Source organism: Bufo gargarizans, chromosome 6 (assembly GCF_014858855.1).
Source record: "Bufo gargarizans isolate SCDJY-AF-19 chromosome 6, ASM1485885v1, whole genome shotgun sequence".
Lineage (NCBI taxonomy): Eukaryota > Metazoa > Chordata > Amphibia > Anura > Bufonidae > Bufo > Bufo gargarizans.
The window spans coordinates 368,422,993-368,444,559 of record NC_058085.1 but is presented as its reverse complement, the minus strand read 5'-3'; the positions used below and the strand labels follow the sequence as shown (position 1 = coordinate 368,444,559).

General features: G+C 43.5%; 1 protein-coding gene across 1 annotated transcript in view; it reads right to left on the bottom strand.

The window, feature by feature from the left end:
- LOC122942243 (VPS10 domain-containing receptor SorCS3-like) overlaps positions 1 to 21,567 on the bottom strand; it is a 466,943-nt gene that overhangs the window by 963 nt on the left and 444,413 nt on the right. The window contains 7 exon segments of the mRNA XM_044299746.1: positions 2,232 to 2,389; positions 4,848 to 4,953; positions 9,269 to 9,368; positions 9,600 to 9,731; positions 12,354 to 12,466; positions 15,719 to 15,842; positions 21,084 to 21,217. Coding sequence (XP_044155681.1) covers positions 2,232 to 2,389; positions 4,848 to 4,953; positions 9,269 to 9,368; positions 9,600 to 9,731; positions 12,354 to 12,466; positions 15,719 to 15,842; positions 21,084 to 21,217 — 867 coding nt within the window.

Here is a 21,567-nt window from a genome sequence, read left to right as displayed (position 1 = left end):
TTATTCGGGGGTAGGGCTAATATCTTTATTATATAGATTCTAGTGTATTATACTGTGCCCTGTATTTCCCAGTAGAAAATGATCCTTGGGAAGCACAGTCCTCATCCCTGACCACCAGGACCAGGTAGCGCTCTGTCAGTACATGGCGGCCTCCCCTCTCCGCCACGCTGCTCCGCTGTGAACTGGTGCTTATTCTGACACTAGGGCTGGGTTCACATCACATTTTTGCCATCCATTTAATGCATACCAAAAATATCTGCATTACCAGATGCCTCAGACTGATGCCGTACAGCGGCTTCCGTTCACCATACAGTGCCATGGTAGAAAAAAAAATTATGTTAACATATGCATTTTTTTTATGGACTCTGCAGGATACAAAAACGTGGAGTGCTGCACATCAAAACGATAGGAAATACAATTTATCTAGGCTCCAGCAGGGCACATTTTCAAGAGTTTCACTTTAAGACGCATAAAAATGGCCCCTGATTAAAATACATATTTTTTGTAGGAATTTTTGTCAATGATCCCCCTCTGGTATGTCACTGTCCATGTTGTGGGACTATTTGTGCACTTCTAGTAAGTATTTGGTGGCTGCAAATATGAGCTGAAGGTTTTTCAGTTTCGCCTGCCATTAAATGGGGCCCGTCGCAAACTTGCGGTTCGCGAACATTTGATCAAGTTCGCACGACCGTGTTCTCTAATCGTCCCGTCCGATGTTCGTTCATCACTACCTAAGAAATAATTGTCACCTCAATGACTGCAAGATGTCCAGACCCTGAGGCAGCAAAGCAGTCCCAAACCTTGATGTTTCCTCCAGTAGTCTCAAACTATAATGCTCCTGCATCAGCCAGCATGATCTCCAGCACCAGCCCCCAACCATCATGCCTTTTCCACCAGCCCAAAACCATGATGCCCTCTCCTCCATGCTTTACAGTTGAGATAAGGGGTATCATGGTTTTGAAGTTGGTTGAAGGACCATCATGATTTGAAACTAGTAAAGAGAGCATTGTTGTTTGAGGCTGGTGAAGGGAACATCATGGTTTGGAGCTGGTGGAGAAGGCATCATATCATGGTTTGGGGCTGGTGGAGGGGACATGATGGTTTGAGGCTGGAGGAGGAAGCATAATTTTGGGGGCTGGTGGAGGTGACATCATTATTTGGAGTGGTAGAGAAAGCATCGTGGTTTGAAGCTGGTGGAGGAATCATCATGGTTTGGGGCTGGTGGAGGAATCATCATGGTTTGGGGCTGGTGGAGGAATCATCATGGTTTGGGGCTGGTGGAGGAATCATCATGGTTTGGAGCTGGTGGAAGGGATATCATGGCTTGGGACTGGTGAAGAAGGTATCATGGTTTGGGGCCAGTGGATGGGACATCATAGTATGGGGCTGCTTTGCTGCCTCAAGGTCCAGACATCTTGTAATCAATGAAGGAACAGTGAATTCTAAGTAGAGAAAAGATTCAATGGAATCAAAATTTTATCAGAATTTCCCAACATTTCTGATACTATTTAAATGAAAATTTCTAGTGATGAGAGAGAGAGAGAGAGAGAGAGAGAGAAGAAAGAAAGAAAGAAAGAAAGAAAGAAAAAAAGAAAGAAAGAAAGATATTCTAAAGTGTATCTTTCTCACTCTCATTTCTTAAAATTCACCTCCCCACTCATCCCTTAGTTTACTTGTCTTTTCAACCATGCTAGCTATGAAACTATGCACCTATGATAGATAGATAGATAGATAGATAGATAGATAGAGACCCTCTGCAGATGTATGGACGTACTGTATTCTGCAGTAGTTCAGTACTCACCTCTGGTTAGTTTATTGGTTGCACATTAATAAAATAACTTGTTCAATAGACCCAGAAGTCTCATTATTGTGTAACACTAAATTGCTCCGGATTCTACGATGCAATGTTTACTGTGTAAGTGTTTTTTCTAATCAAATTTGCCATTTCTTGAACCCTAACACTCTGTATGCAATGGAAACACATTACCATGATGACAAAGTAATAATGGATGTGACATGTCTATCAGCGCAGAGGTCACCAAACAGCACCGCCATCCTGCGGAGGAGGCGGCTCCGAGCCCCGCCAAGTCATGTGGAACCCATTCATTACACTTCTGCCATGACTGTCCTGGAAGCCGCCTTTTACTTGATTAATTGACTAGATTCACTTTGCTGAGCGCACACATTCCATCAGAGAGCATCGAGAGAACATTCATCTGCATTGAAATTACCGATGACTCGCCCGTCCAGTTCCTTGTCCGTCAGCTCCTCCTCCGTGAAGTTGCTGAGCGATATTTTGGGTGCGCTGTCATTTTGGCTGACGGACCCGATCATTTCCTGTTCTTTATCGTGTTGTACCTGAGCGTAGATATTAATCCATGGGATTTTCCTGCACATAAAAAGTTTTGCATGTTTAAGATTTAGCAACATTGCATAACATTGAAAAAGATAAGAATTTTAATTTAGATTTTTTTTTTTTTATGATTATATGTAGGGATGAGTGAACCCGTGGAAGTTCCGGTTCGCCGGGTTCGGCCAAACTTCAGGTCAAAGTTTGGGTTCGGGACTCGAACTTGACCCTGAACCCTATTGAAGTCAATGGGGACCCGAACTTCACTTTATTATTTTCCGTTATAACATGGTTATATGGCAATTTAGGGGTAAAAAAAAAAAGGGAAAATAATAAAATCACCTGAACACCGAACCCGAAGCGAACTTCAGTGAAAAAGTACAGGTTCGGGTCCTGGTCCCTGAACTTTGCAGTTTGGGTTCGCTCATCCCTAATAATATGTCATAAATACAGTAAAAACTGTAAAATATGCAAAAGAAAAGTTTAAGGTGCATGTACACTTTAGACAAAACTTGGTCGATCCTGCTGATTTTAGTAGAATTTGCAAACTATTTAATTTGTTTTGTGGGGATCATGACTCACCGTCAATGTTCATGAGGGAAGGGGGGATATGTTCCTGCTCGAGATAAGCTGCCGCCATAGAGGTCTGGCAGCCATATTCAGTATATTGTGTGATTTGGCATCTGTATGTAGTATATACTGTATATTCAGGGGAATAGCTGCTGGGGCCAGAAGGGTTACCAATAATCCCTTAAACCAGGGTATTGTAGGAAGGCGCAAGGGTCTGTCATTGACGGAAGGTATGTGTCACCGAGGTTCCTGGCCTCGGTGAAGTAAGAGCCGGTATTTTCAAGTGTCAGCGGCAGCTAGTGCTGGTTGACACGTTGATATTTTAGTTGGCTGTAAGCTGATCCGGGCCGGCTCTTACTGGGAGTAGCCAAAGTGCTGGGTGGGTGGCTTCTCCCCACGCTCCAGGCCGGGTCTTTACTGGCCCATATCAGTTGGTCATCAGAACAAAAGAATCCAACAGACATCATGGAACCGGGAGTTTATAAGGGATTATGAATTACCCATCTATCACAGGCATAAACCAGTTACATATCTGTGACCAAGACAGACATGCCCCTGGTCGCTGTTTGGGGGTAGGGTACCAGGAAGGGGAGATACAGAGATCTCCCAGTAGGAAACAAATAACGATGCCATGTTTGGTCTCCACTTGTAGCCAGAACCCAGGCAGTCCCAGAACCACCTCCCTGTGACCATAATGGGTTTTGTGGATCTTTGGCTACCAGGACCAGGAAGGGAGAGTGGACTCCTCCCAGAGGGAGGGAGGGGAGTGGCCGACTACAGGTGAAAAGGCCCATGCAGGCCAGAGGGGGCCACATTGAGTAATGTGTTTGGGAAGATCTGGAACTGCTGACATCACTGCCCCCATGTGACTACAGCTAAGGATTACAGCAACCAAGAACTCATCATCCTAACCCAAAGGACTACTCATCCACCTGGTAACTGACTTTTGCTCTGTTTAACCCTGTGTGTACCACTACATCTGTATTTGCACATCCTACCATTGTATATCTTCTGTGTGTATACAGTGTTATGTCTAGTGCGCCCTTAAGGCAATTAAATATATAATTTAATCTTGCGCTGTTCTTGCATTTCGATTACGAATCCCCATGTCCATGTTTCAGCCTAGTTATATGGTCCCTGACCCAATATAAATCCGCTAGCGGACTGGGCTTATATCTAATAAGAAACTGGTGGCAGTCTACTGGGCTGACAGGGCGCTGTTTGACTGGGGCAGTGAAAAGGACCTCTCAGCTTGTCAGAGTTGTGAGCGAGCGTGAAGTCACTCCAGAGGTAGTGTGGACCATCCTCTCTCACTTCCCGTGCCTCCCTGTGCCTGCGTGGACAGGAGGTGTCTGTGTAAACTGTGCCAAGCTGACCTTACGTACTCCCAGTCTTGATAACTAGTGACAAAACCGTGCCACGTGAGCTCAACGTATTTGACGTCAGGTGGGGCTGCAAGGTGTGGTATTCGTCACAGTGGGTGTGTCTTTTTTGCTGCAGCTTTCTCCCTATTGCAGCTCATGGGGCGTGTCCTTTCTGCTACAGCTCTCTCTTTGTAACTGTTAGAGCTTCTAACAGTAGATACAGCTGGTGGCAGTTGAAAGATGGAACATGTGCGACCACCTCTCCGACATTACTGAGGTGTATAGAGGAATAAAGAAAAGAGCAAACAGCAGGTGACGCTATACACATTTTATTGATTAATCTAGTGGCTATAATAAAAAAAAATGTATTACATCCAGTTACAAAAGTTAGATCCAGGTGCTTAAAATTGTACAATATTTTTGGCGGGATAACCCTTTAAGAACCTAAAAGTCCACAGTTAATCGGAAAAATCTGTGAAAGATGAAGGATACGAAGATGGCACTACAGCTATATAATCTGACATATACTGTACATACAAGGTACACATCCTTTAGTATCTTACCTTTTAAATTTGTAGATTAAAAAAACTGCCAAACCCACAAACACGACAGAAAGAAGCATTAACATGGCAGAGCTGTTGTGACTGGCGCTGTTATCCACCAATGGGGCTACGAAGGAAACACAAACATGGCGGACTCATTGCCTTCATATGTACAGAACATGCGTGATTTCAAGTGTCCAGCAGTTCACACCATACATGCAGCTCCAATGATCATTGTATTGTGAGAGGCAATGAATCTTTGGAGTAGGGTGTGCTCCTCAGGGGCGGCAGTACTTAATATATGTATCATTTAAATAAAGAAATAATGTAGCAAATATAATACTAAGGAATTATTTCTTAAAGTAGAACTCCCACAAAAAATCGTTATTCTCTGACCTGATAGAGAGGTAGATGATGTAATCTGTAGTGAATGTAATCTTCTCACTGGTGGCTGCATTTGAGAGTTATCCCCTCCCTTCTGATCCTCAGCTGTGTCACGTGACCAGCTCTCTGATCTCCAACTGACACAGGACCGGAAGTCACTTCTCTATTCATTCCTATGGGACTGACATTGAGGCTCCCATAGGAATACATAGAGAAACTGACTTCCTGTCCACACATAAGATGCTGTGTTATTTGGAGAGTGCTGGTCACATGACACAGCTGAGGATCAGAAGGGAGGGGATAACTCACAAATACAGTCATTTGTAAGAAAATTACATACACTACAGAATGTACCTTTCTAGCAGGTCAGAGAATATTTTTTTTTTTACGTGAGTTCTACTTTAAATGGTTCTATTCTATATAATGATTATTATATGAAACTGCAAAGATGTACAGTGAGATCTGCCGAAGGAAGCAATATCAGAGGGCTCCTCTGCCACATAAGAGGACACCGGTATCATAAATGGCACCTAGTAGGCGGGTGTCCTGTTCGCATTGCATCTTAGAAGCTTCTATTCCTTTGGATAGACACAAAATGAAAAGGTAATATGCTACTCTGCCTGCAGCCACAGTATACTGTATAAGGCTTCATTCTCATCTTCTTGCAGCCCTATTTTATTCTGGTAAATAACTGACACAATAACGGAAACCCAATGGACCTCACTGTAGTCAATGGGCAAGATTTACTGATGAAAATGCGGCTGTTTTTTGGCTAATTTTGCGTAAAAAAATTGGTGTGCATGTTTTTCTTCACATTTACTAATAGTTTTACACTCTTTTTTGACTATTTTACACCCCATCCAACAAGGGGGCGTGGCTCAAATGCACCTTCATGTGTCAAAAATGCACCAAAATTTTGAGCATTTTACACCCCGTCCAACAACAGGGCGTGGCCTAAATACACCTTCAAGCGCCAACACTTTTTGGAGTGAAACTACTCCAACATATGTGTAAACTTAGACTAGAAACTTTTTTTTCTTTTGCATATGGACACATTTTCTTGGCACACGGACTAAATTTTTGGTGCACAGACAAAATACTGGCGCATTGACACATTTTTGGGGCACGGACAAATTTTTGGGGCACGGACAGAACTCTACTTCAAAGGTCCATGCATCAGAATAGAAAATGTGTCTAATAATAAGACGGTGCTACGTACTCTTAGACAAGGCGCCATGTGACGGATCTGTGTCTGGCCTGCATTATGTCATAGAAACCAAAAACCCGATGCAGGTGTGGGCAAAGCCCTAAAGGCATGCTGTAAACTTCTAATTCCCTTGGGAGGCGTGCAGTCAGCATGAATATGTATGCAGGAGATTTGGAGTTTTGCCACTGAGCTTCGAGGGCGGGGGAGGATAAGGTTGAGGTGCGGACAGGAAGTTCAGTGACAACATATGGGGAAAAAAACAGATCTAATTGCAAACTAAAAAATAAATAAAAAATTCTCAACATATTCACCAGTTGTTTCTGTGGCAACATATTTCCTATTCTATCAGCTGAAGGTCACTGTGTGTCTGCAGTGTACAATGAATGGATGCATTTGAAGGGAAAACATTGAAAATAGAACAAGAAATAAAACACAGTAAAAGGGTTTGTCAGGAGTCAGGACTACAGAGAATGATGGCCTGTCCCCGGGATAGGTAATTTATATCAGATTGATGTGGGTCCGCAACCTGGCATCCCTACTGATCACTTGTGTCGGCCAGCCATGGCCCCAAACACTATACAGAGTAGAAGCAGACAGCGCCATACACTGTGTTGTGGCCGGGCCATGGTACTGCAGCTCTACACCCATTCAACTGAATGAGAGCTGTAAACTGCACAGTGTACAGAGCCTTCTGCTTGTGGAGGCTCCAAAACAGCTGTTCGTGGGGGCGTCAGATATTGGACCTATCTGATATACTCAGTTTGCAAAAATATGTTTTCAATGCAAAATGAAATAATCAACCTCTTATTAATTAAAAATATGTTTCTTTGTACTAGAGTGTGTAAGGAGTCTTTTTTTAGCAAAGCTCTGAGTATTACTAAGAAGAGTGTGTCTTCAGTCTTCAGCATTCTGCTGAGTGCTGAAGATGCCTGTGTGTAAGGCTGCATTGTTTTGGTCCAAAACCGAGCCACACAGGCGGCATCCGTGTTTTGCTGATCTGCAATTTGCGGACCGCAAAACACACCCCACTATAGTCAATGGGCAGGACCGCGGACTGCAAAACACGGTCGTAAGGCTACATTCCCACGACCATTGTTTTGGTCCTCAACCAAGTCACACGGGGCGGCATCCGTGTTTTTCTGATCTGCAATTTGCAGACAGCAAAACACACCCCACGGTCATGTGAATGTAGCCTTACAAGTCAGAGGGGCAGGGTGATGGACAGTGATAGTCAGGGCACAAATACATATGTAGGGACTGAGGTAGTGATAAGGGGCAGACTGGAAGCCACTGTATGTCACACCCATGTGTCTTCAGCACTCAGTAGAACACTGATAACTGAAGACAGACTCTTCTTAGCAACGCTCAGTTATACCCCATTTTCTAGTATACAGTATATTACAAAAATGATTCAAATCCCTGTCCAAACACAATATTAAAAATAAACTGAAACAATAGTTACACTTTAAAAAAGTGACAAAAAAAGAAAATAATCCCTTACAGAGATTCCCCACTATTTCCATACCAAAACTCCCTGGGTCCCCTACCTGTCTCCACTTCCTGGTCTGTCTTGACCCAGGAAATGTTACCACTCAGCCAATAACTTTCTCCCTGCAGCTCACGCTCAGACAGCACGGTGCTGCTGTCTGAGAGTGAGCTGTTCAAAAGGACATCCCTGTGTCCCTCCAGGCCCTGCGCTGGACGGAGGACAGGGAGTCTGAAAACCGGACCGTCCAGCCTAAAACCAGACCTCTGGCCACCCTAGGGCCAGGCTGCTGTAGAGGTCACAGTTAAGGGGACAGTCCGCTATGGAGGTCAGTGGTAACGGGGTGGGGTGTTAATGAAATGACTGTTAAGGAGACGGGGTACTGTGGAGGTCACTAATAAAGAGGCGACCGCTGTGGAGGTAACTGTTAATGGAGGAGGCGACTGTGGAGGCCACTATTAAAGGGGCAGCAGGGTACTGTGGAGGTCACTGTTAAGGGAGTGAGGTACTGTGGCTGTCACTGTTAAAGGGGCATGAAATACATCAATATGAAGTCGCACTTGCCAGATCTTGCGGTCATCCGGAAGAGCCCTAGATCCACAGAGGCTCCTGAATATACAGTCCGATAAGCGATAACGGAGACAGCATGTCCGGTGAAAATCCCTTTATTGAGAACTGCTTATATGCAAAACGTGTTTACAAAAGTTGCTACGTTTCGGCTATAGCATAGCCTTTATCAAGTACACTGTGTGCTTTATTGCTACGTTTCGGCTATAGCATAGCCTTCATCAAGCACACTGTGTGCTTTATTGCTACGTTTCGGCTATAGCATAGCCTTTATCAAGCACACTGTGTGCTTTATAAAGGCTATGCTATAGCCGAAACGTAGCAACTTTTGTAAACACGTTTTGCATGTAAGCAGTTCCCAATAATGGGATTTTCACCGGACATGCTGCCTCCGTTATCGCTTATCGGACTGTTAAAGGGGCAGTCACTGTGGAGGTCTCTGTTAAGGGGGCCGGGAATGGTGGAGGTCAGTTAAGGGGACTGTAACCTTTGGTCAGTGTTAAGGGGTAGGTGCTGTAGAGGTCACTGTTAAGGGGGTGGAGTGCTGTGGAACTCAATGCTAAAGAAAGGTCCCATTTTAAGGAGATGGGGCACTGTGGGGGGTCAGTGTTAAGGGGTGGGGGGCTTTGGAGGTCACTGTTGAGGGGGTGGGGTTCTGTAGATGTCACTTTTATAGTGGATACTGTCGATATCTTTTAACGACACACACAAACAATAAATGAGATTAAATATACCCGTGTGAAGCCGGGTCCTTCAGCTAGTATATATATATATATAATTTTTTTGTTTTAGACTTACCTAAAGTAAGTTGAGTAACATAGACAAATATCTGGACTCCTGGTTTAAGCTCAAACATTATTAGATTTTGATTGAGGGCACTAAAAAGAGATTCTACAATCTGCAAAAAAACAAATATATAACATTAGTATAATGAATAAGTATTAAAAGCTGTGTGTATGGCCCCGTGCACCACTACACAGTACACGGCCTCTGATGGGACAAGTTCCAATTTTTATGACACAGCATGGACCTATAGAAATCCATAGGCGCATCTATCATATGGACGTGAGGTTTAGACAAAAAGTTAAACTGGGCCAAAAAAATATCAGCGATCGGTAGTTGTACTCACATGCTCCAGGTCTGCTTTACTTCCTTTTCTCCTTTCGCTTACATTTTTTGGGGGTAAAATAAAAAGTTCCGCTGATGTTGGTAGACCCGGGAACATGGCCACAAGAATATGCTCTTCGGGAATATTGGTCACCTGCAATGATTCATATATAAATGAGGTGTGACATACGTGACATCACAAAATGAATCAACACAAGGAATAAAAATACAAAATGCAAATATCGAGCCAGATTTATGGCCCAAAAAAATCCATACTGCACTATCCATACTGTCTGTCCTTGTCCTGCACTATCCATACTGTCTGTCCTTGTCCTGCACTATCTATACTGTCTGTCCTTGTCCTGCACTATCCATACTGTCTGTCCTTGTCCTGCACTATCTATACTGTCTGTCCTTGTCCTGCACTATCCATACTGTCTGTCCTTGTCCTGCACTATCCATACTGTCTGTCCTTGTCCTGCACTATCCATACTGTCTGTCCTTGTCCTGCACTATCCATACTGTCTGTCCTGTAACTGTATTACCAAAACTGACTTCAATTTTGTGTCACGTAGGACTCAAGAGCAGCAGAGCTCATTTTATAGCATTCATGTCAATTGTTATATGTGGTTTTTTTAATATATTTTTGGATATTTTTGGAAGAACATATATATGACTCTGAACTGAGCAGGGTAAGTCACAACATGCCTGTGCCCGCTCAGGAGAGGGATCAATGGCGAGCATGGGCCGCCATCATAACAGTGGGGGATCCGTGAGTAATTTTTTACAGTAAAGGGGGTTTCCACGACTGAGATATTTATGACCTATCCTCAGAAAAAGTTATCAATATCAGAATGGTTGGGATAATGACAGCCAGCATCCCTATGATCAGCGGTCTCGGGCAGCTGCCTATGGGGTGTGAGCAGAAGGCCATCCCAGGGTACTGCAGCTCAGCTCCTTTACAAGTAAAATGAAAAGTCAAACATAAAAACTACAAATGTAGTAATAGAAGTGAAATATAAACACTTATAAATAAAAATTACTTATAAAGTGCATTCATATCAAAATGTAAGAAACTTTTTTTCACTGCTACTAATTAAACACAAAAGTTCTAAAATTTAAAAAAACAAAATTCTATAAACATAAAAATCTAAAATGTAAAATACAAATTCTACCTCTCTGGCTGTTTAAAGGGGAGTAGAACTGGTGAAAAAAATATAATATACATAAAAGAGATAAAAGAGAAGCTGCTCCTTCTTTGTGCGGCTGATTTTTGCTTATCTTTTGGGTTATTTTATTGTCTCGGTGTATCTCATAGAATATCTGAGGACTCGTGCGGTTCGCTTGGTTTATATTAAACTGTAGACCATCAGACCAGGAGACTGAAGCCAAGATATGGATCATATTGATTCCAGAAGTCTTATGTCTCTGGAAGATGCTTCAGAAGAAGGAGCCGCCGACTCAATCACTGTTCTTAAATGAAATATCCACCGCAGTACAGTCAGCGGACTCTAATTGATTGCTCGTTACATGGGACGTCTTATTACATTACATCTGACATCCATATTACAGGCAAACGAGTCAATCACTGGTAATCAGGATCCAGGGAAGGCTGAAAAAGATGAGGAGCCAGCATGGAGGACGGGGAGGACGGGGAGGATGGGGAGGCGGGAGAGGAGGCCAAAATATACTTCCCTGGAGATTACTGAACCTATAAATGACCATAATGTTATATATACTATCTATCTATCTATCTATCTATCTATCTATCATGTATCTCTCTAATATCTATATGTGTCTGTCTATCCATCCATCTATCGATCTATCTATCTATCTATCTGTCTATCTCTCTATCTCATATCTATCTATATCTATCCATCTATCTGTCTATCTATCTCTCATATCTATCTATCTATCTATCTATCTATCCATCCATCTACCGTCCTATCTATCTATTATCGATCTATCTCATATCTATCTATTTATCTCATATCTATCTATCTCATATCAAATCAAATCAGCTTTATTGGCAGGACTAAATACATTTTAGCATTGCCAAAGCAAGTGGTAAATAATTGGGTAGGGTTGGGGGTGGGGACAGGTCCAGGGTGGGGATATAGGAGTCCATGGTATATCAGGCTCCTCTCAGTCTATGGCAGGCAGTATCTATCTATCTATCTATCTATCTATCTCATATCTTCTATCTATCTATCTATCTATCTATCTATCTATCTATCTATCTATCTATCTATCATTGTATTCTGGTAAGCATGTTTTACAGTAATGGTCTCCAGTCTGTGTTTCTCCTTCATGTCTTGTCAGACGGATAATGTCAGGGCATGCTGGTCATTGTAGTTTTGCAACAAGTAGAGAGCCTATTGTTGGTTTCAAGCTGATAATTAGACAGGGGCCCTTGCTGTCACCTAAGGGCCCACATGCACTGAAGCCATATATACAGATGTAGCAGAGCTGTCATTGTTTTCCGTCAGCATTGCATTGTTTGATAATGAATTAGATGTAAGAGCCACAGGTAGTGTACGTGACTTGTGCTCAGCTCTGCTACATCTCCATTATGTGATGCCTTTCAGGTGACTTTGTGAAGTCTCCGATGACATTGTACAGAGGACACTACGCTGGCTTTGTTGATGCCGGGGTCTGCGCTATGTGATCGTTACCCGTATTACAATGCCACATCGTATCTTCGCTCCTCTCATCTTGTGCCCTGCGGCGTACAATGTATCTCACGCAGCCCTGGGCCGCCACCATTGATACATACCTGTATCAGAGCCTTCTTAATGAGCTTGCTGATGTCTTGCCTCCACTCGGGGATGTCGGGATTGTGAAAATCCAGGTTCGGAGAAAATGACAACAGCTGTGACTGGAAATACTCTGAAACACAACCATTAAAAGACGCTTTGTGTCAATTCCCCTCAGCATTGACTTTCTTGAAGTTTTGCACAGAAAAATTTTGACACATTTTAGCAAATGTTTAAAAATAAATAAAATAAAATAAAAGCTCCGTCTTGACGTCATGCGGAGGGCAGCCCAAATGCTTGTGCTTATTAGAGTAGATATTCATTAGCTGCTGGCTGTCGTCAGGTAGCGTGTGGCCTGCGGAGCGCTCACAGACACTTAATGGCTTTTTAAATTAACATTGTCACCAATTGGATAATGACTTTGCGCACAGAGATTTCGTCTGCTGATGTTCCCTACAGAACAGATGGAGGCCTCACCAGGAAGTTTGGCTTCGAAAGGAAGAAGTTGATGGAAGTTTTGTTCCTGTATTTGTCTTCAGACCTGTACTTTATTATATTTCTGCTTTGTGTCTGCGACATTTGGCAGCTTGCAAGTCGAGGCAGGATTGTGGCATAACCACCATCATTCATGACCCCAATGTTTGCCTGTGAAGGATGGAAGTCCCAATAGTTCTTTTTCTTTCATAGGAAAGCACGGAAGTTGCCGTAATGGCATAATATTTCCACAATTTGCAGGTAACCAAGTGTTCTCCGGTATTTTAGGGTCCACTCTGACCACGAATTTCCCCCATAGTAAGGGCTCATTCACACGACTGTGTGAATGGGTGCAGACCCATTCATTTTAATGGGGCTGCAATAGATGCGGACAGCTGTTTCGTTCCGGGGCCCCGCAAAAAATATAGGGCATGTCCTATTCTTGTGAGGAATGGCAGACAAGAATAGGCATTTCTATAATGGCTTGCACATTCCATAAATTGCGGAACGCACACTGGAGGCATCCGTATATTGCGAATCTGCAATTTGCGGACCAGAAAAAGCGGCGTGGTTGTGTGAATGCGCCCTAAGTGGGACTTAAATTGTTGCCCATCGTCATCATTAGTGAGCATATGCTGTGAAGATACGAGATGTGCAGCACCTGAAACTACGGACACTGGAAGCCTGTGCTAGCATTTCTCCTGCGGTGTTGCTATCAGTTTGTGTGAAGAGTGGGAGAAGAGGGTTGCATTGACAATCCAACACAATGGGCAGCACATTGAACACATTTTAGAAGTGGTCAGAAACTTGTAAATAACTCATGAAAGTTATTTACAAGTTAAAACCAAGCACACCATTGTTTTTCTTGTGAAATTTCCAATAAGTTTGATGTGTCACATGACCCTCTTCCTAGTGAAAAAACTAAAGTTGGATTCAAAATGGCCGACTTCAAAATGGCCACCATGGTCAGCACCCATCTTGAAAAGTTTCCCCCCCTCACATATACTAATGTGCCACAAACAGGAAGTTAATATCACCAACCATTCCAATTTTATTAAGGTGTATCCATATAAATGGCCCACCCTGTATAATAGAGCCAAGCAGGATCTATAATTGAGAAGCATTAGGGCAAGAAGACACGATCACTCAAAATTCTAAAAAGAACCTAAAACCTGCAGATATAAACCTAAGGCTACATTTACATGCACAGGAAAAGTGGCCATGATGTGATAGACTTTTAAGCCGTCAAATGGCCATTTTTAGAACCAATTGCAGTCTATAGGACTTTTTTTTAACAACTGGTGAATAGCGGCCGTCAAAAAATAAAGCATGTCCTATATTTGCCCATTTTCGCGCCGAGTTGGACCCCTCTGAAATCAATTTTTAACGGCCATTTAGACAGGAGTGCACCCATCTTACAGTCATTAAAAATGGGTACACTGTGCTAAAAAAGCAATTTTTTTTTTAAAACAAGCTTTAGGATCTGACGCTCCCAGCCTGGTGACGTCAGGGGGAGGGACATAATTCTATATACTGGGGGCACAAATATATATACTGAGGGGCACTAAGGGGAGATTATTTATACTGAAAGACCTCTATGTGGGCAAATATTCATAGTGGGGGACACTATGGGGACCATTTGATGTCCAGGGGGCACAAAATATACTAGGGTTGGTATGTAGAAAAAAAAGCCAATGAACTACACCCATTTTATTGGCCAATTTTTAACAGCCCTTAAAAACAGATGCAAAATGGATTCAACGCGGCCATTAAAAACGGATACATAGATGCACGCACTGATGCAAAATGGCCATGAAAAACTGTCAGTGTGTTCGGCCATTTTTTCTCCACTGTCATGTAAATGAAGCCTAAGAGTTCATATAGTCTTTTGACTCATTAGCCTTGACTATGATATTGGAGACCTAGGATTAGGATTGACCCTCCATACGTGATCACTAGGGGGCGGACTCCTGGCACCTCTGCCGATCAGTGTAATCAAGGGTCTACTACCCCTTCGTTTGGCACAGTGCCATATGTTTGGTAGAGGCTGTTCCTGGTACTGCGGCTCTGCCCTATTCCCATGAATGGAACTGAGATGCTTTGAGCAGCAATATTGGGCACAACCGCAGCATAACGGTGCTCTTCCATCAGCGGACTGATTGGTGCCTTGGGTTGGAGCCGCAACGATTAGAAGACCCCATAAATTTTAAAACCCCATTAATGACTTTCTGGGAAAAAAGGGTTCTCTCTATCTCAACTTGGAATGATCTCCTCCAAAAAAACGCAAAAATGCCTAAAGCAATCCATTTGACATCTGTCCCGCCCCTAGAGGTCCAGAAAAACATTCGACCTTTGTACCATTAACATTTCCTGGTCGACACGCTGAATGCATAGATGCATAGCCTATTCCGCATCTAAGATTATGCGTATTAATGACCATTCAGAAATATTGGGGTAATGATGACCTGACAGTGAGGGTCTGATACTATCTTCTTGCATGACCTTTGAAGGCAATGAACCGTCAGAGAGCTGCTCTGATGGCTCCATCTGTATCCCTTATCTCTAGATCCCCGACAGCTCATAAACACTCATTTAAGCTAAATTATAATCAAAGTGATGATAATCTGTCTTAAAAGAGCGCTTATGAGCTGTCAGGGAAGTGGACATGAGGGCTACAGATCAAGCCGTCAGGGCGGATCTCTGACAGATTCACCGAGAAGGAGAAGGAACAATCTACAGATGCAGTGAAACCGAAACATATGGAGGAACAAATTTAAAAAAATCTTTAATAAAGACCAATAACATGATTTTTAGCCCAAAAGAAGTAGAATGCAATAATAACATTCATGCCCCGTAAGGTGTCCATGACCTTCAATGACTTTTACCAACTGGATAACATAAAACATCTTACCGTGTACGGCAATGTCTTTGGTGTCCTGAATGAGAGTGTTTCCAGAAGACACCTGCACAGCGATGGTATTGGTACCTTCCATATGGAAGGTCAGGGAGATGCTGCTGTCCAGGGTGATCAGGGGCTGCAGACACAGAAGTGAGAAGCGTCCTGTATGGTCAATAACGCTCCACAGTGAGGAGCAATTTGCATTTCTTAACTTTTTTTAATCTGAATCCACATTGGAAGCTTATGGCAGGCTGAGGAGCCTTCTTCAGGTCCCCAACTGCCATGGAAATCCACTGGCATCATCCATGGAGCTCCTTAGATGACCATAGCTTTGAAAGGGTTAAACAGCAGGAGCCTCTGATGCCAATCCTTGCATTGGAAGCCTGACTGTCAATCACCTCCGGGCTCCTACTGTTAATCACATAGGAACAGCTTTTGTGCTCATGTATTAATTCTGAGATATTTACATCTTGAAGCCTTAAAGGGGTTGTCCAGAATAATCCTAAGGATAAGCCATCAATGTCTGATCGGAGGGTCCGATACCCCTGTGCCACCATGATCCAGCTCTTTCAGAATAGCTCTGTCTCCATAAGTTGCCACCAGAGCTCCACAGCGCCGTCCATTGTGTAGTGGACGCAGCTGATTACTGCAGCGTTGCTCCCACTGAAGTGTATATTGCAGTAGCAGCTCCATACAGTGCACGCAACGGACCGAGCTGTAGTCCTGGCGCTGACTCCCAGTGCTCGAGCTGAACGGGTGCGGGGTGCAGGACCCCTGCCGATCAGATATTGATGGCTCATCCCAAATATAGGCAATCACTTTTAAAATCAAGGCAAGGCATTCAATGTCATTAAACTGGACTCAGTGGACCCAAGCTTGCTTGAAAATGTCACCTAAAGCACAGTAACATATGTCTTAGATCTTCGATCCTTTTGCATAGCATTATTGGGGCATGTTACTTACAGTATATCGTAATGGGGCACGCCCAACTGATGGTACCTTTAAATGAGCCCTTTAATATAATGGAGACTAGTTGACTTGCAGGAATGGATTATAGGGGATGCAAAAGGGGTAAATGACCACCACTATTCCTCCATGCTTTACTCCCCTCAGGGTGACAATTACTTGAGTACTATATGGCGGCATTATATGGACACTCTGGCTGCCCTTGCTGGGTATAGTAGTGCATCTCCCCTATAGGTGCTCTTAGGCAGCCCCGGTAAGAATGCAGGCTCTCCAGCACCACCATAGACAAGTCAATTGACAGCTACTCCCACTGCATACAGACCAAAGGTAATGGTGAAATGAAGCAAACAACTACTACTCCCATCATCAGAACTTGCAGAATGGCTCAGCTAAAATAAAAGACTTTTTCTACCCTTAAATAAAGTTTGCAGTATCTCTCATGTCTCTTGTTCGGCTTCATAATTATTAGCTGCTGCTGCTTTTCTTCACTTCAAAGGGAAACTTTTAAATACTGTTCCTATTGCTTTATGATTTATTCTTTTGAGGGTAATTACCTTTCTATTACCTTTCTTTCCAGCGAGATTGGGCCCCCCCCCCCCCCCCCGTCCAACTAGGACTTAACTATTTTCTTGTCATTTTATACAAAGGAGTTGTGACTTGCTATTCACACAAGCCGGGTTTTATAATATACACAAGCTCTAAAAATCAACAGAGGGGTTTTATATATATATATATATGTATATAACGGATACAAGATGAGATACGGCCTCCAGCCTGGATACAAGATGAGATACAGCCTCTAGCCTGGATACAAGATGAGATACGGCCTCTAGCCGGATACAAGATGAGATACAGCCTCTAGCCTGGATACAAGATGAGATACGGCCTCTAGCCTGGATACAAGATGAGATACGGCCTATAGCCTGGATACAAGATGAGATACGGCCTCTAGCCTGGATACAAGATGAGATACGGCCTCTAGCCTAGATACAAGATGATATACGGACAATAGACTGGATACAGACAATATACTGCCTCTAGCCTGGATACAAGATGAGATACGGCCTCTAGCCTGGATACAATATGAGATACGGCCTCTAGCCTGGATACAAGATGAGATACGGCCTCTATCCTGGATACAAGATGAGATACGGACAATAGACTGGATACAAGATCAGATACGGCCTCTAGCCTGGATACAAGACGAGATACGGCCTCTAGCCTGGATACAAGATGAGATACGGCCTCTAGCCTGGATACAAGATGAGATACGGCCTCTAGCCTGGATACAAGATGAGATACGGCTTCTAGCCTGGATACAAGATGAGATACGGCCTCTAGCCTGGATACAAAATTAGATACGGCCTCTATCCTGGATACAAGATGATGAGATACGGCCTCTAGACTGGATACAAGATGAGATACGGACAATAGACTGGATACAAGATGAGCTAAAGCCTCTAGCCTGGATACAAGATGAGCTACGGCCTCTAGCCTGGATACAATATGAGATACGGCCTCTAGCCTGGATACAAGATGAGATACGGCCTCTATCCTGGATACAAGATGAGATACGGACAATAGACTGGATACAAGATCAGATACGGCCTCTAGCCTGGATACAAGACGAGATACGGCCTCTAGCCTGGATACAAGATGAGATACGGCCTCTAGCCTGGATACAAGATGAGATACGGCCTCTAGCCTGGATACAAGATGAGATACGGCTTCTAGCCTGGATACAAGATGAGATACGGCCTCTAGCCTGGATACAAAATTAGATACGGCCTCTATCCTGGATACAAGATGATGAGATACGGCCTCTAGACTGGATACAAGATGAGATACGGACAATAGACTGGATACAAGATGAGCTAAAGCCTCTAGCCTGGATACAAGATGAGCTACGGCCTCTAGCCTGGATACAAGATGATATACGGCCTCTAGCCTGGATACAAGATGAGATACGGCCTCTAGCCTGGGTAGAAGATGAGATACGGCCTCTAGCCTGGATACAAGATGAGATATGGCTAGGCATGGAGGGATACAGGCTCTGTATGGTATCCTGTGGCACATTTGCCCCAGATGCTACAGTTGGGCCTGTAGATCCTGCACACTCATGGGTTGGTGAAGCTCAAGTCCCAGCTGGTTCCATAAATGCTGGATTGAATATAAATCTGGTGACCGGGCAGCCAAGGAACCCTTGCTGTGTGCAGGCGAGCATTATCCTGCTTAAAAGTGCCAGTTGTAGCCCTGCCATGAAAGGAACATATGTGGAGGCAGGATGTCCCGCACATATCGCTGAACTGTTTGTGTCCCTCGTATCACTACTAGTGGTGACCGACTGTCATATGTGATGGATCTCCAGCTGACGGGCAGTGTGTTGCTCGATAGCAAAGGGGCATGTCTAGCAGTCAATGATCTCTCACCAAGAAGTACACTACCAAAAGTAGCCTCTGCAAGTGTTAAAGGCAGCGGAGGAGGCACTTTTATACCCTCTTGTGGCAAGACTCAGCGTCTGATCAGACCTCACTTGTAATCATTTACATATCTGCCTGAGATATACCTGCAGGAAAAGTTTGGAAGCAATCCAACATTTCTAACTGGGGGTGGTCATTTTTTTTAAATCAGATGAAGGAGCAGATTTACTAATTTTGGCTAATATTTAGGCAATGTATGAACACTTATCACCCCCTGTATGCCAGGAAACTGGAATGAAAATGTTGCAGCATGTGGCACATGTAACTTTTTTTTAGGGTTTTCAGCCTTGATCACCATTTTTACAAAAAGTGGGAAAAGTGGGATGGGGGTGGATAGGTTTGTGTTGACCTTAGCCAGTCTAGAACAGTAATTATAATATACTGTATGCCAGGAAACTGTCCTGAAATGTGTTGTGGAGAAAACAATAAGGTGAATATTCCATCAATTCCACATAGAGGTTGTCTTTGAAGGTATCACTGTGACCCACGGTCCCATTTTTTTCCTTGAAGCTCTATGGATTGTCCCATAGGAAAGAGTATCTTTCAAGCACTATCGAGCTTTTCTGATGAGTGCATTGCCACTGAACAGAATCCTTCCCTGTGCCCTCACACCCTTCCTTGCAGTTCTGATGATGCACTCATCCCTGCCTTTGTCTGGCATCAGGAACTATTGTCTATGCTACCCTGTGCTCTACGGAGACTGGCCTGATGTTCCAGCCACAAACTAAGTGTGTTGGACCCAGTCACCCACGCCCCTTTTTAATAGTGCTACGGCTGAGCTCCACTGTTCTGATACAGACCCGAATACACAGTTACCGTACATGAAAACATTTTGGCAGCCTGCAGCCACCACCAGGGGGGGCTCAGGAGTTATTGCATACTGGGTTATTATAGAGCTCAATGTATGAACGAAGTAAGCTCCTGAGCTCCACCTGGTGGTGGATGCAGGCAGCCAACATTTTATTACTTTCCACTTCTGCCCCTGGCTTCTCTAGCAAGCAGCTGACGGAAGACACAACTGGCCAAATATTTGCTGCAAGAGCACTGCCGTATTACATGGATGCCATTAAAATGTATAGACATTCATGTAATACACTGATAACTGACCAGTTCGGGCCCATAGAGTGAGGGATCCCAAGGGGAAGCACTCCCCTCCCCTTGATGCCATATACTTTACTAGGGCAAATGGACAAGAGTTGTCTTGAACAGAGACCCCTTTAAGAGACAGTGATGTTCGTAGACCCTTTTAGAAAAATCTATAGTTTACATTTGATGATCTCAAATGGTTTTTTGATATATTGCCAATATTTTTGGCTTCTACTCTTCTACTAACGAACCAGCTAAACAATTTACAAACCCATTAGGGACGTTTTGTTCTCCTGTCAATTCTGAATCTTCTCCCGGGACATCAGTGCCATTATAAAACGTCATTAAACCCAGAGACAGCTTTTTCTATACATAGCCTCCCAGTGACTGACGAAAAGCCTTTCCACAACCATAAAAAAGATGGATTCTATCTCTAATTTACATGAAAGATCACCTCTTTAATCAAGTCAAGGATATAAAGCAAATCCTTGAATGATTTATGACCTCACAAATGAGGCGAGTGATAGGATTTATAAGGTGGATAACCTATGTTGTAGATCATGTGACAGACTCGTTAAAACCGAGCAGGCGTTCTTCATTAATCCACGGGCATGTCTTAAAAGCTACCTCAAGCAGTTACGTTCCTGTCTCGAATACTGAATTACATCTTCATCTCTTCCCATCCCTCCCGTACATCTTGGGGGAGCAGAGTCACCATGCTAGATCAAGCGTCCCTGAAGGTTATTGAGCCGGTAATTTCAACATTAGCACAAGTCTGCTCATGAGATGTCTCACTGGTGAAGATGCCAATGCAAGAATTATAAGAGTAGACTTGTTCATCATACCTTGGTATTGTTTCCGACCCACCAAAAATAAGTGAGCGTTCCAGGGTGAGACGGCCAAACCACAGCACTGATGTTGACTTCTTTATTTCGAATGGCAACGAAAGGCACTCTCAGGTGGATGTGCTCAATAGGACCTGATAGTGGAAAAGGAAAGAAACATTAGACATAATTATAGTTGGTGCATACTTATAATGTTGTAAATTAGTAACAAAGTCATACTCAACTTACTGGCCCCACCATTCCAGTTCCGATTCTCCCGGTAGCCCGCCAATGTCTAATTCCTAGTCCCTCTCGCCACACCGGAAATGACTACTCATACATTTATTGGCCAATGATGACCCACCTCAACCAGTGATTAACTGGGTGGTGATTCCCTGTACTTCGAGATGAACCAGGAACTCGAGAGCAGCAGGGGATCAGGAAAAGCCTGGTATAGAGCTGTAAGGTAAGTATGACCTGAGTGTCTTAAAAAAAATGTTAAACC